Here is a 16,063-nt window from a genome sequence, read left to right as displayed (position 1 = left end):
GCAGGACCCTGCATTTCAGAAGACAAGACCACCTCCAGCTCTGGCTCCCAAGCAGAGACCAGGGCTGTTGCGACCAAGGCACACCAAGGTTCTTCTGCTTCACCCCAGGTGTAAAACCAACCAAAGCAGCCGGCCCTGCAGGCTCAATGCCCACACACAGCTGTTTCACCTCAACCAGCCCTTCCAGTTTCTATGTGCTGCTAGTGAGACAAACACCCACCCTTCCTTCCACGGGTTCACATACCTTAAACTTTTTACTTGACCAACATTTGTGCTCATTCAGCCAAAATTCCCACTGGTCTGGGATAAAATACAGAGATACGTAAGTGAAGTTAATTAAAGTTACTTGGATTTATTAGTTACCGTAACAAAAGACTGCATAAAAAGGAAAGTTACCTATTTAATATTTATAGCAAAGTGCTATTACCAATGGTAAATGTACCTACACAGAGTTAACATTACACAACTGTATTTCTGCCTCAGGATCAGCTTTGCAAGAGTAAGCAGTGAGCAGAAGATCCATCAGCAGCTGAGCATAAGAGAATGAATTCCAGCACTCTTTGCATAAGCACATTAAACACACATGGAGGGAGCACTAGTTAAAAATTGCTTATGCTTTCTAATACTTGTAATACTCTGAGCCCTTCTGACACCAATGTCTTGGGTTTGATTTCACCATAGTCCTGTGCTGACAGTACCAGGAGCCTTTCGGTCAGCTTTCCATTGGAGGAGACAGCAACACACATCCTGCAATCCCTTGTTTATTTACACAGTAACTCCTCTCCTGAAAACCAAGAAGCTCAGCAGACAACAAAACCAAAGGAAACAGTATCGCTGCTGCTCACAACCTTCCTCCTCAGAAACTATTCAAGACACTCGATCAGTAAATCAAACCAAATCAAACCAAAAGCCAAGTTTGCTAGAAACGAGGACAAGACAGCCTGCAAAACTGCACGACCTGGCAATGCTCCTCAGAGCAACACACACCATGCCAGGCCTTTCCCAGAGGTACATGAACATTGCACAATTAAATCCACTCTATTTAAAATCATTTTAGAAATATCTATGCAGAGGGAAAAAAAAAAAAAAAAAATCTCACACTCCTTTTCTTCTTTTAAACATCATAATAGATACTCTCTGTTGGGCTGCATGTGTATACATATATGCTACATATGTATGCACATATATGTATGGAATCACAGAATAGTTTGGGTTGGAAGAGACCTTAAAGATGACCTAACTCCAACCCCCTGCCATGGGCAGGGACACCTCCCACCAGCCCAGGCTGCCCAAGGCCCCATCAAGCCTGACCTTGAGCACCTCCAGGGATGGGGCATCCACAGCTCCTCTGGGCAGCCTTTGCCAGGGCCTCACCACCCTCTGAGGGAAAAATTTCCTTCTAACATCTCATCTAAATCTCCCCTCTTTTACTTTAAAGCCCCTTGTCCTATCACTCCACCCCATGACACAGAGTCCCTCCCCAGCTTTCCTGTAGGCCCCCTTTAGGCATGGGAAGGCCACTGTAAGGTCTCTCCAGAACCTTCTCTTCTCCAGGCTGAACAACCCCAACTCCCTCAGCCTGTCTTCAGAAGAGAGGTGCTCCATCCTCTTGATCATAATAATAATTATAATAATTTATTTCTATGTTCACTGAGTCAGAAGAGTTCACACTTCTAAGAGTAAATTCTTGACTTCTATTCACTTGACGCCACCCTCTGTGCTGCAGAGAAGCAGTTCTGCAATGCCCCTACCACAGCAAACTGAAGTCAAGACCCTCCACACCACAAGTGAGAAGCAGGGTGCCAATGCAGTGCTACAACCCAACTGGAGGCAGGGAGAGCACCTCGAGGAGGTGCTCCATGCTCCTGAAGTCCCTGGGCCAGCCACCAGCAGGAGGCAGGTGCTCACCACGCACGGGTGCAGCACTGGTGCTTTGACTCTCTGGTGTCAGCCCATGCAAAGAAGGTGGAGGTCACAGACATCTTCACGTGTTGACCACCACCTCTGTTTCAACAAAATTCAGTTTCTTTTACAATAAAGAGTGGATCAATATTTCAAAGGCCGTCTTGCCAATGAAATTGTGACCAGGGGCTTGGCTGGCCATGGCATTGGTTAACAAGCTGCTAGTTTGTTGGCACAGTTCTTATTGCCACTCTAAAAGTGCAGAGGATAAAACCCACAAACAGAAGAAATTTCTCTCACTTCCTTTCTGATCAGCTACATTTGTCCCCATCAGACTAATGGAAGTTGTACTATTCATTCACAGTTTGAAGGCTAATTGGTCCAAGGGGAAAAAAAAAAATCCCTCCTATCTAATATTTCCAGCCTACTTAAAGTAAAATTTTGCTGGAATTAATTTGAAGTATTAATGCTGGCTGTTATACACTTGTCCCCAAATATCCATTTTTGATTACACTATTGTGGCAGTTTGGGGATCTCAAAAACGATGTTGTTAACATATTGGCTTACTCAACTAAACAAAAATGATAACACCCTCAAAGAAGTGCCAGCAGTGTTTCCATTTCATACACAAAAGGTTGTAAACTGACTGGCACATATTTCACTTGACTATTTAAATATACAGATATGCATTTTTGCCTATACCTAGCCATTCCAAAAACAAGACAAATGTGCACACTTCTTAAAGAAATCCTCTAGCAGGGGAGAAGTTAACAGAGTAATAAATTTGAGGTCGGACTGCAAATCCCACCTATCTTCAACTGGAGTTTTAGACGGCCAAACAGCTAGGCTTTCTCTGCACCCTTCACAGAAGGAAAATGGCATTCCCCATCCTACTGAAAGATGAGAAGTGAACTGTTGCATTACACACCACTCAAGCACGGTTTTGAGAGCTAGTGTGCACCTGGATGCTCTTAAACTTGTGGAAAACTACCAAATTGATGAAACTGTGGAAAAGAGGATTTTCAGTGTAATCCTACACTTTTGTGCTTATTTGTTAGTGGAAATAGCTTTTTCCTTTTCCACTACAGGCCATAGGTCTAATTATCACCCCAAGCACACTTCATTTTTTATGTATGTAGTTTAAGGATATTCAGCAAATTGCAAGATCTGAAGACTGCATCTGCAGAAAGCATATAAATCTATAGACATCTGTGGTATAGTCCTCTGGCTTTCAAGGCTTCTGCCCTTTGAGTTCCTAGCACAACTAGATCTGAAGTGTCAGGAAGATTACCTCAACACATTTGCCTGACCTCTTTTAAATCTATTTTCTGTCAAAGTCAGAAACCTTGTGATACAAACTAACTTGGGTAGGAAGCTTATTAATTATTTTCTTTCATCATTTTTCACCCCGAACATGTAATTTATTGTATAATCACTTTTATTAATAAACAATATGAAGTTTTCAGCTGTTTGCCAACTTAATTTATTTTGAAGTTTACTTGCAAAAGACTTTCTGGCTAGCACATGTATATCTGACTCATATAAGCACACCCCAAAATCTGTAATGTTTCATGTTTTAGAGATCTGCATCACTAAATACATCCTAAATTAATTGCAGTGTCAATGGTAAAGTGTTAAAAGAGATATCACACACCCTGCACTTTTACTAGTGGACAATAACTTCTTTCCAATGGTTTGGACATGCACAGATGCTATCCACCCCATGTGCAATTCTATGTGATCTGACACAGGCAAATTGGGGAGCATAACAGGAACATGCAGCCACCAACTGTGATACGAGTTACAAGCTCAGCTCCTAGCAAACATGCTACTTGGCCAGGTACAAATACAGATTTTCCTAAGTGACGTACAGAAGTTCTAGCCAGGAGACACCTTTTCCCTTCCCCATGTCTATCCCCCAATACATTTGCTACGTATCTTTTAGGTTCAGATAAAATTCTTATAAAACTACCCTAGTTCAAGTTCAGATCAACGTTCAAGAGATTAATTCTAAAGACAAAACAGTGTTATTTTAACATGAATTTTTACAGTGGAAGAAACCTTATCAGCAATTAAGCTCCAAATAGCTGCAAGCTAAACAAATCTGTTTAGTTGACCACAGCTCAAACCATCAGCATGTCAAAAGCAATCAAGAACCTGCAAAGTCCAGAGAGGTAAACTGAAGGACTGGATGACCTAGTTGTCATTCCTGCAAACACATCTTGTGAACAGTCCTAATGGTTTCCAAGTAGTTCTTCACAAGATAAAGATGCTCAGATACAGGGACGTTTATAGGGATACATATTTAAGGTTCCAGAAATCCAATCAAATACAAACGAAATTGTCAAATATTATTTTGTTCACAAGATTTAAAATTGCCAGAACACTATTTTTTAAAACTTACTGTAATTAAAGCTCATTTTAGAATTCAGAGCAGATATCTATCAATTTTCACCTTGCATAAATTCAGTTTCTTTCCACCACACTTTGAAATGAAGAGTCTGGAGGAGGGACAACTCCAAAATATCCCCACATACATTCTTGATTTTTTAAAGGTTAGGTCTATCCAGTATTCACAGTACTGAATAATAATACTGAAAAGTACTAGCTATTCTTGTCTAGCTAGTATCACGAGCATAACATAATGAACAGTAAGCCAAAGGTCAGGATGTTTCCTATTAAAAAGATACCTTCATCACGAAATATGTATGGAAGCCTGTTTTGTACTCCACTGCTACATCATCTAACTTATTCTCATGAGAAAACTGAATAATTGCCTCCAACTTTTATGTGACTTCCACTTCTGTTACCACTATGTTTTAACACAATGATGGGACTTTAAGCAGTGGAAAAAGCTAGGAGAATGAAATTAACAATTTTTATAACTAAAAAATCCCAATCCCTATTCAATCAGGAATGCTTGTCTTTCTACTGATGGCCTTCAGCCTGCTTAACATTGCATGTGTATTTCAGTACTGCTGTAAAATGACACATATATCAGAATCAAAGCCACACGTTGATATAACAGGCACTGTGGTGCTAATTGAGTTTCATTATATATTGGGTTTTAATTTTCCGCTTAGCAAGGGCTAACTTTTTTTTTCCTCTAAATGTACTATCACTGTACAACAGTTTCTCTTCCTCCATAACAATGTATTTTTTTTTTCCTCCTTATTTTGGTCCAAATCCCACCCTTATGCATAAAAGCATGACCGAGGGTGACCAAAGTACAGTCCTTAACTGCAAGCAGCTCTCCAGGCACTTTGAGTAAGATCTTGCACTGAAGTGACACATCATGACCAAAAGCTGGACAGCTTGGCAATGCGAAACCCCTTGCAACAAGGAAATATGAGCCAGAAGAGGTGCCCAAGGCTCGTATTATCTTATTTGCTTCAGGATTTGATGTATGCTCAGCCCTCAGTGGAGCTGATGGCTTCCAGAGAGCTACTATTGTCTCCTTCTTGTGAGATGCTCCTTGACCTCCCCCAGCTTATACCAAAGCAAGGCGGAAGAATTGTCTACGCTCACCCTATTAATTTTTAATACTTCAGGCTTTGTACATTTTCTTTTTTACTTACAAGAGAATATTGAAAGGATATTGACAGAATATTGCTTCCAAAATGACAGATTTTTTGCTAGTCACAGCAATGTTCCCATCTGTGATTTTAAAACTAACCAGTTAGAAAGCGTGATAACTATATTGCCACCCTGCCACCCAAAATATTTCGGTTTTAACTGTACAATAATGTTCAGCATGATTCTAGATGTTCTTAGGATACTCAGAATTCATGGCACATGGCTATCAGATGTTGCGTGAGAGAGAGAATCTCTAATACTTACAGCCAATCATCATCATAGCAACAGCAAAGATCTTCTCCCCATCTGTAGTTGGAGCGATGTTACCAAAACCAACACTGGTGAGGCTGGTCATCGTAAAATACAGTGAGGAGATGTAGACGGAGTCCTTGCTTGGCCCGCCTTCCCATTTTCCAAAGCCTGATGTGTTAAAGCGGTAAGGTGTTCCTATCGACATTCCCAGCTGATAGAGCCAGCTCTCAGTTCGGATCGTGTTTGTATCCTCATCAATAACTTCATAGTCTCCTATGCTGTACCAAATGCAGGCCAGCCAGTGTGCCGCAAGACCAAACACGCACACCAGCAGGACCAAGACTGCTGCTCCATATTCAATGTAGTGGTCCAATTTCCGAGCTACACGACCAAGTCGAAGTAGTCTGACCACTTTAAGTGAACTGAAGAGGCTACTGATGCCCTAGAAGGATAAAGCACAGCAGCCATTAGAATCAAATATTACAGCAACAATATTCATAACTGCAGTTTGCAAAGACACAAGGTGATCTATCACAAGTAGGTGTCCATCAGACAAAAAGATTGTGAAACATGAACAGCTTAATGACCCTTTTAAGGGATGGATATGTGCCTTGTCTTCTCGCACTAACATTTTGTGGGTTGCTCTCTGACCTCCCCTCTCGGATGTTTTGAATAGGTCTACAAATACCTTTGCAAAGGCTCCAGACAATAGCCTATTTACTGCGAGCCCAGTTGTGCAAGTGAACTGTCCCCGAGTATCCCGATGCTACTTTAGGCTGACTGAAAATACATATGGAAGTCACTGACCATTACATTATACAAATCTAATGTTTGAGAGGAACATAATAAGACACCTACTGAATTCATTCCAGCATCTGGATTCATTAACCTCTTACAGCTATTTCTGACTTTCCCATCAACTCTCTTTATGATCCAGGGCAGCACGCGTGCTCTCATTTCTCAGATATAACACAGTTTGCAGTATTTAGCTCACACATCAGCAAGATAAATAAAGGCAGCCAAAAATGCTGGAAGTACCTGGTGATTTGTAATTTTTCAGTGTAAGTGCATTTCCTGTGACTTTACTTTCATGTAAGCATGCACTCACTATCAGTCTTATGACATTTCTGAGACGGACTACACAAAGATTAAGTATTTCAAATATCTCACTGTCTAATCCCCCCATTATTTTATTTTTGACAGCTTTGCTATCAATGTAGTATTTGTGTGCTGATACTAATATAGCCCCCATAAAACAGAATTAAGCCAGCATGCAGGATTTTACATTGTTAACTTTTAGACAGATTTGTACTCCCAAGCTCAAGTAGTTAAATAAAAACAAAAATTCAAAGCCATTTCGGAAACCAAAATATCTGAACAGCCTTTCATAAAACCCTTTTTTTTTTTTCCTGCCCTCCCTCCCCCCCCCCCCCCCCTTATCAAGATGGTTTTCATACATAGAAGTCTGATTAAAATTTAAGCAGACTGGTTTAATGAGTATTTCTGGAAATGTATAATTGCATGCTTCTGGTCACCAGCTTTTACTGGAAGTTTGTTTATTCCTGCATAAATACAACTGCTTCGGTATCTCAGGCTGGTTCAATGCACTAGAAGAGATGTTTTATTAAATAATTGCATAAAACATATTGACTCATGTTCCCCAGGACTGCAGCAATGTATTTCCTCTTTATTTCATGAATTTGTCATGATTACATTGACTCATTTTCAGAGACAGATATAATTTGTTACCTGGGAACACATTATCAATTTCCCTCCAGGGGAGGGAACGTAGGTACTTCTGAAGACTCACTACGGAGAGGGAAAGAGGGGAAAAAGACTTAACAACAACAAATTATAAAGTGATAACCATATTTTAGAAACCAGACATGCAAGTCCCTGAGTGATGAGCATGCACAGTCTCTACAGTCTAAATATCTGCATTCTGATACTATCGCACAGCCTTCCAGCCTTTTTCCTCAAGACCAAAACCCATTTCTCCCTCACTCCTTTACAAACTTTAACTGGAAAGCTGTATTGTACTACATTTTAGGAAGTATTCAGAAATGACCTACCTTAAGCTTTAGTCTCAAAGCCAAACTCCTTAATCAGAGTCTCAGGCAATGATAAGAAAAAATTATAACCCAGAATTCTAAAGACTAATTTTATTTTTGCCCAAGAATATTGATGCAAAACTTGTTCGATAAATTAAAGTTTATTGCTGGATTAAAAAAAAAGGGGGGGGGAGTTAAAAAAAAAAAAAAAAAAAAAAAAAAAGTTGTTTGTCATTTAGAGTCCTACCAAAGAAAAACAGTGATGGAAGGACTTGGAATTTTTGGAATTTGGTTAACTCTTAATCGAATTAGTTTGAAAATAAGGATTAGAAATACTAGGGGAAAAAAATAAAATCACAGAAAGGGAGCTGAAACTAGGAAAAAATATGAATACAATGTTTGAAATCAGATGAAAAAGTTCAAAGCAAGCTACTTTGCTTTCAGAGCTTCAGAACAGATTATTTGGAGATCGCTGTACTCTTATCCTAATTTCCCTTGTGAAATATGCAAAAAGGAATTTTGTAAAACATTTCAAAAGTGATAGAACTGTATCACTTGGGAGAAAGGCATTCATACCAAATTCTGATCAGAGGTAGAGAGAATTAAGTTTTTTGTACAAAAAGAACTTGCTTATTTACAGAAAATAAATGCATGATTTGGTTGCATTCAAAGGATGCATTTAATATTTAAATCAGCCACAGTATTTCATGCGACTGCATTGCCAATAAGATTCTAAAAGTTCAGCAAAAGCAAAAAAAAGAAATCATGATTTTAATCTTAGCATTAACGGTATTTTCTATTTGATTTCCTCAGGGAAGAAAGGTTTTGTCTATTCTAAATGGATCAATATCAAGATGAAGAAATGCCCAGGGAGGTAATTATTTATACAATTCTCTTAAAGATTCCTAAGTGGCAGAATTTTAAACGGGTATAAACGATGGAAACATTTCTTAGATTATATAGCAGGAAAAAAAAAAAATCTGATCCTTCCCCAAGACTTTAAAACAGTATTTTTTGTCACTAAATTTAGCAAGTAATATTGTAACACTCCCAGGAATAGATCCGCTGGATTCAAAATTGGCATTTCTAGATTGCCCCTTTCCGAAAGAGAACTGTGCTTTTTGATTACTGTCCATTTTAATGCTCCTATCAGTGCAGATTATTTTTATGCTTTTATCATACAGATGGCTCCACGATGTCACACAAAAGAAGAGCCTGAACTCAATTTACTCCCCTTGATGCACATCCCATCCTCCTAGCTCTGCTGCTGCTACAGCCTTTGAGTTGCAGACTAAGAGATGCTCAGAGCTACTTCTGCCCAAAGGAAACCTTGGTTCATAAAGAGCTAGAAATTGTACCACGGGTCCCAGACTGCCCAAAGAGGCACCCTCAGATGCTCTGCTGTAAAAGATCACCAGGAGGCACTTCTGTGTGTCAGCCTAAGAAAGGACAAGATTAAATACCATCCCACAAAGTCCTACCTGGGCCAGATTTTCACATACACGGTTCCAGCTGTTCATACTCTACCCAACAGATCTCTCCTCATGGGGGTATGTAAAAGCTAAGAAATCTGGTCCATGGCCAAGGCAGAAAAACAGTACATTTTTAATATATTTTTGTTACAGGGGAAACTAGGGTGCAGCACTAACGGAAATATGGCATCAAATGCTGAATTTCACATAAGTTTATATGTCAAATTGTTTGAAATAACCAAATGAAACTAAATACTCTGCTGATGAGATTTATTTTTTCTAACATTTGCCCTTTTCATTCTCTTCCCCCACCCCACTGGAGGGAGCATGAGCAAGTGACTGAGCAGTACTTAGCTGCTTACTGGGGTTAAACCACAACAAGTTGCTGACATTTATTCAGATATTTAATATGCTGGTAGTTTTATTTCATTGCTAGTGATGGCTGATGCATGAAAATTGAAGAATCTGTAGCAAGTCCCCTCCAAACCAAAGGGCAAGCTCAAAGCACTGACAGCCAGAAGAAATAACTCTGTGTTCTCTGACTGAGCAAACCTGTCAAAAGTGCTTAAAATAATAAATACAACCACTCCCTCCCCTTTCCTCCTATGCAGTCTTTGCAGAATAGAGCTACACTTCAAAACCAACAGAAAAACAGATCAGTTTTCCTTAGTACTGGAGGAAAGCAGAACCCACATTTTACATTAAAAGAGAATGCTTCAGAAGTTTATCCATGAAATACTGCCAGAACTAAATTTCCATGCATAACTTGTTGTAAATTTGACTTACTCACTAGATACTGTGCATATTTACACATAGATTTATTTCTGCATCTCTCTGTTTTCTGCAAGACCTGATCTGTTGTCAGTGCACCCCATGCCTTGCACTGATATCCCAGATGTAATTCTCTCTCAAAGCACAGGATCCAGGATATCAATGTTTCATTTTTAGCTTTGCATCAGACAACAGAAGATTTATACCATTACTTCCACATCCATGGAAAGAGTTGCAGAGATGAGACACTGTGATGAATTACTTTGTGAAGGTTTATGAAAACATAAGGGCTGTAGTAGAGTAATTATTTGTTTCTTATGTCATTACAGTGCCTATGAACAGCAACAGTGGACACTACAGTGCTAGATGCTGTACAAATAAAAAGAAGTTACTGCTGCTCGTTTGCTAAGCAAAATGAAATTCAATCCAAAATTTACTGAATAATAGAATTGCGCCTAAAAAGAAAAGAAAAAAAAAGTGTTTAAAGAACAGCAATAAAAATGATCTACAGACCCCCCCCCCCCAAAAAAAAAAAAAGAAAAAAAAAAAGAAAAAATTATTCATTTTCCCTTCCAAACAAATAGAACATAGAGTGAACAACTTTTGGGAAGAAGTAAATTGCAACTTTCATCATCATCATCGCAACTTTCATCATCACCTACACCTCCTAGAGTTGTACTAAAGCTAGGACTTCAGTAGGATTCACTCTGCATGACAGTACAATAGTATTCACTTTTTAGGCCATTGTTTACTTTCCACATGTACAGAAATAAAATGGACTTCATGCAACCATTAAGATTTTTTTCTAGGCTCAAAGGAAGTATAATTTATTTCTTACCTACTATCTATTTTTAAAAAGAAAAATATTTAGTATTGACACAAATCTGCTCTAGGTTTTCCAGCACTTTCTTCTCACTTATAACAGCTGAAGCTCTGATTTTACCTCAATTAAAGGGAGATGAAGGAGACTAAAAGCTAACCACTAAAGGAATGAAACAGAACAAAAAAATAAATTATTTATCCAGAAAAGGAGACAATGAACCAAATTTATCACTAGCATATGTGAGACACGAGACACAGAAAGCAACATTTTGCTATCTGGTCATTATTAGAACTTCTCATTTTTTTATTTCCCTCTTCTGATTTTCTTAATCAGGTTCTGAAAACATGACCTTTCCTACAGATTACCATATTTAACATCCAACAGATGAGGTAACATTACGCACACAGGTCAAAAGCAATACCTAAACTCTCAGGTTACTGCTGTGGTTCTCAGTACTGATGAAGGCAGATCTCTAAACTCACAATGCTTATTTTAGTCAGACATTTCCCAGCTTGGTTAGATTCCAGGGAGAAACAACAATAATTCATGCATACGAGCACAGGGTGTGGGAAGAGATGAAAGGGTTGATTTTTCATTTATAAATCTATGTCCATCCTTGCCTCACCAGAAAACAGCAGACCCAGGAAGCAAGCACTTTTTAAAAGCACTGACTCCGAGGAAGAACATGGATAAAGATAACACATAAGTAATCTAAAGCTTCAAAGTGCTATTCTCCCTCCCACTTTCCGCACTACCAAATCAAAAATTTACCCCTAACAGACACCTATCTGTTTCCCCCAATGGTTGTGCTTCAAAGAACCAGCCTGTTCCAGAAGCTTTTTACTTACCTCAAATATGCAAAACACCCAAATAAGATTTAGTGTTACTGGCATCTAGTACCACTCCATCTTAAATTCTAATCCAGTCCCTAATATGAAATAGACTACACAGCAACCATTTAGCTACTCAGATAAATACCCTTTGCCAGCTCATCTGACTTTCTGCCTCAGATCAATACAAGCATGCTGAACTGGGGAAAAAAGGTAACTGATCCCTGTCTCTGAAACATGCTTCCCTTTATGTGTAGCCTAAGTATCACTCGAACAGCAGCTTTTTGAAATAATTCAGAATCTAAGAAATTCAATTAGCTCTCCTTCTTGGACAAAGGCTATCACCATAGATTATCACTGAAAATGTAATTCAGTGTTTTAATTCTTTTAGCTTTATATAGATTGAACAGCTTATGTAGACTACTATTCTGTCTTTAACAGCATGATAAATCATGGCGTGCTTTTCAAAGCTAGGAAGTAGCCTTGAAACGTAATCACACCCTTTCCTATCCATGACACAGAAAAAGACTACTCTGAACATTAGTAGTGCAGAAGAGCTAACCTGCATCATAACAGCCACAAGCAGAACCTATACAGAGGAGGTGTATGTGCCTACACATATAAAACCAACACAGTTTGGAAAACAGGGTTTAGAAGAAACAGGCAGCCTACCCCTCGAGTTGGTAACATAAAAGAGGCACTTCATTAGTTGCATGGAGGTTGGCTTTTTAGGAGTTTATCCTTTCCCACTTCTGTCAGCACATCCAAGAACCACACTTTACCAACATTTCTGCAATGCCTGGCTCCTACTCTGATATATAGCTGCTTTGTTATAGACATTACAAAGAAAATAGGTTATGACTGCTTTAGCTCTAATTAGTCACATAAAAAATACTAATTCATTACCAGATTTATCAATAGACTTGCATCCAAAACAGTTACAGTATTGCCTAATAAGACAGGCACAAACAGGAGAGATGAACTATGCAGTTTCAAAGACTTCAAATTATATAGCTGTTTGCAGTTTAGAAGACTTTAAAAATTTTTTTCCAGTTTGCAAAATTCAACCAAAATTCTTTATGGACCCCTGATTATTCAATAAAACTATAAATATCGTGATCATTTATTACCTTGCCCTTTATTGCAAAAAAAAATGGTAAAACAAATCAAGGCAATTTGCATGCTTTTCAGTATAGCTACTTCAGCAATTCCTAGATAGCCAATTTGTATTAGCATGAGAGATTATTTCACTAATAAGGTTTTAAATTAATCTATTGCAAAAGTACTGCCTCACATTTGCCAAAAATCTGACAAGCAACACATTCATTTTTTCCTCTCTTACAACTCACTGTTTACTTTCAAGCTGCATCATGCTCACTTAGCACTAAATAGCTTAATTTTCTTTGATTACTTCTGTATTGTGTTTTTCCTGTGACTTTTTTATCATCATAAATTTTGTTGTTTGAAAGCTCTATGTCATCTTTGCCTAAATGCTAGCTTCTCTCTTTTTCATGCACTTAAGTGAACAGTAGATCACTTTTATTGAATACATCTTTCCTGATGATCTTTCACTATGCATTTATTTCTTCTCTACCTGGTGTAATAAGAATCACAGAATGATTTGGGTTGGAAGGGACCTTAAAGACCATTTAATTCCACCCCGACCCTGCCATGGGCAGGGACACCTCCCACCACACCAGCCTGCCCAAAGCCCCATCCAGCCTGGCCTTGAGCACCTCCAGGGATGGGGCATCCACAGCTCCTCTGGGCAGCCCATGCCAGTGCCTCACCACCCTCTGAGTGAAGAATTTCTTCCTTATACCTGATCTAAATCTAGCCTTGTTTAGTTTAAAGTCATTAGTCCTTGTCCTATCACTCCTCCCCAGCTTTCCTGCAGGCCCCCTTTAGGTACTGGAAGGCTGCTGTAAGGTCTCCCCAGAGCCTTCTCTTCTCCAGGCTGAACAACCCCAGCTTCCTCAGCCTGTGTTCATCAGAGAGGTGCTCCAGCCTCTTGGTCATCTTCATGGCCCTCTTCTGGACCCGCTCCAGCAGGTCCATGTCCATCTTGTGCTGAAGAGCCCAGAGCTGAATGCAGGACTCCAGGTGGCATCTCACAACGGGAAGAATCACCTCCCTTGACCTGCTGGCCACACTGCTTTTGATGCAGCCCAGGACACCGTTGGCTTTCTAGGCTACAAGCACATCAATCAATGTCCCCAGGTCTTTCTCCTCAGGGCTGCTCTCAATCCATTCTCTGCCCAGTCTGTATTTGTGCTTGGGATTGCCCTGACCCAGATGCAGGACCTTGCACTTGGCCTTGCTGAAACTCATGAGGTTCAACACTGCCCCACCTCCCAGGCCTGTCCAGGTCCCTTTGGATGGCATCCCTCCCCTCCAGTGTGTCAAACACATCACACAGCTCAGTGTCATCAGCATACTTGCTGAGGGTGCACTCAGTCACACTGTCCGTGTCACCAACATAGGTGTTAAACAGTGCCGGTCCCATTTCATAAGAATAATATATGGTTCTCACTTTGGTATCAGCCAACAGTTGATGAGTGTTTGATTCAAATACATATAGGGAGTCGGTAGTAAAAACTGCTGTTTCAGAGATTTACATGGTATTGACACGACTGGATTCCACTCCTACCATGAAATTTCACAACGGTGTCACATGTAACATCAAATTTTTTCCAATATAAATTATATCTTATGGTATTACAGCTGAAAACCACAGTATAAAATTGCTCAAGCTGACACTGCAAAAAATACTTCAACTTGCCTTTGGAATTTGAAGACTTAGATTGCATTGTTCTTGGCAAAAATTGTGGAATTTTGTTTAAGCCTGTCTTTTATTAAATCAACTGACGGATGTCTGAACACAAAAAGATAACATTATCCCCCAAAGTAGGTGGTATTTTCTTACGTGAGGAATAATACTAATTACTGTAAAGGATCACTGACAAATGTTATTGTCATTATTTGAATCCAAAAGATATTAATACCACATTTTAAGAGCTGTGTAAATTTTAGACCAATGTATTCTTTTCTTACTCAAACTCTACTACAGCATGTTGTATTGTTTTAACAGGAGAAAGATTAAGCCTAGCATTATGTTGACTCATCAATCAATGGAATATATTCTTGAAGTTCTATGAAGGTGATGAAAGTAATTTCTATTTAACTGTATAATCATCTCATCATATACAAAAATTAAAAAAAATAATAATTAAAAAAAAAAAAAAAACAGGAGAAACATTTATAACTTTTCCTTCATTTGGGTACCAATGGAAATTTTTCTGCAGCTACTTGTTTCTTCATTTGTTGGATTCTGCTCACGTCTGAATATGAGATGCTGCACTCTCCTTCAGTACAGCACTTGAGATAAAAAATTTCAGATATTCTCATATTGAGACTCTCAATTCCACATCCTTGAACAAAGACATTACTGTTTTTTCTTTCTTCTTCCGCCTGTAGAATGTGGTTATTCATACCTAAGTTCCTCTTGTATTAATTGTAGTTGTTAATAGTTGTATTGATTAATAGTTAATGAATTCAAAGATTTTTTATGGAAAAAATATTCTGAACAGTACAAAGAAGAAAGTGGAATTTCAATTATGTTTTAAAAATGTGAATGGAAAATATAGTAATGTTCCAAATTGTAATAAACCCAATAATTATGAAATAGGCTTAAAATCATTCCTTTAAGTTTTATATGAGAAATGAGGTAAATTTGCAAAACAAAAAGTTGTTTCAAAATAGAGGAAAAATCAGACTTCTTTTTAAATGAGTATTTTCCTGTCAAAAATATTGATCAACTCTAGTTTCATATGTTATAATTAATCTTATATTATAGGAACACCTGAAAGAAGACAACAATGGCTTCACTACTAATCTATCAAGAGCTAAGTGTTGGGACAGTCCCAAAGTTACCCAAAGACCCAAAAGTCTCAACACCCTGTCTACACTGCTTTTTACTTCATCAGGTCCAGATCCTGTGTCCACTGCAAATTAATTCAACGTCTCTTTCACAGTAATAATGTCACTCTTAGAAACAAACTGACTTGTCAAGTTAGTTCCTCCATGACGTCTTCAGTGGTTTTGGTGAGGTTTCTTTTAACACAAAATAAGAGGCAGAAAAAACAGTGAATTTTAACCTGCCCCAGTCTACCTTTATTATAGAGACTGCAACAAAGCCAGGATTATATTTCCTCATGTTTAAAATCACATATGGAAAACACCCACAAAGGAAAGTTGCAATTCATAGTCTTTATCTCATTTTACAGCTGCTGCTGACAGTAGGCATCATTTAATCCCTGAAATTTTTTTTGAGCGTGTTCACCAGAAAAAAAAACTCACAGCAGCCACAGCCACCCACTGACTGCA

The 16,063-nt window shown here is 38.7% G+C and overlaps 1 protein-coding gene across 2 annotated transcripts in view; it reads right to left on the bottom strand.

The window, feature by feature from the left end:
• KCNH1 (potassium voltage-gated channel subfamily H member 1) overlaps positions 1 to 16,063 on the bottom strand; it is a 179,516-nt gene that overhangs the window by 121,236 nt on the left and 42,217 nt on the right. For both annotated transcript variants that reach the window (XM_082755628.1, XM_082755629.1), the window contains exon 7: positions 5,743 to 6,172. In XM_082755628.1, the coding sequence (XP_082611754.1) occupies positions 5,743 to 6,172 (430 nt within the window). The remainder of the gene's footprint in view (positions 1 to 5,742; positions 6,173 to 16,063) is intronic.

Source organism: Aythya marila, assembly GCF_965140915.1.
Source record: "Aythya marila genome assembly, chromosome: 3".
Taxonomy (NCBI): Eukaryota; Metazoa; Chordata; class Aves; order Anseriformes; family Anatidae; genus Aythya; species Aythya marila.
Note: the sequence above shows the minus strand (reverse complement) of the source record. Positions and strands in the feature narration are given on the sequence as shown.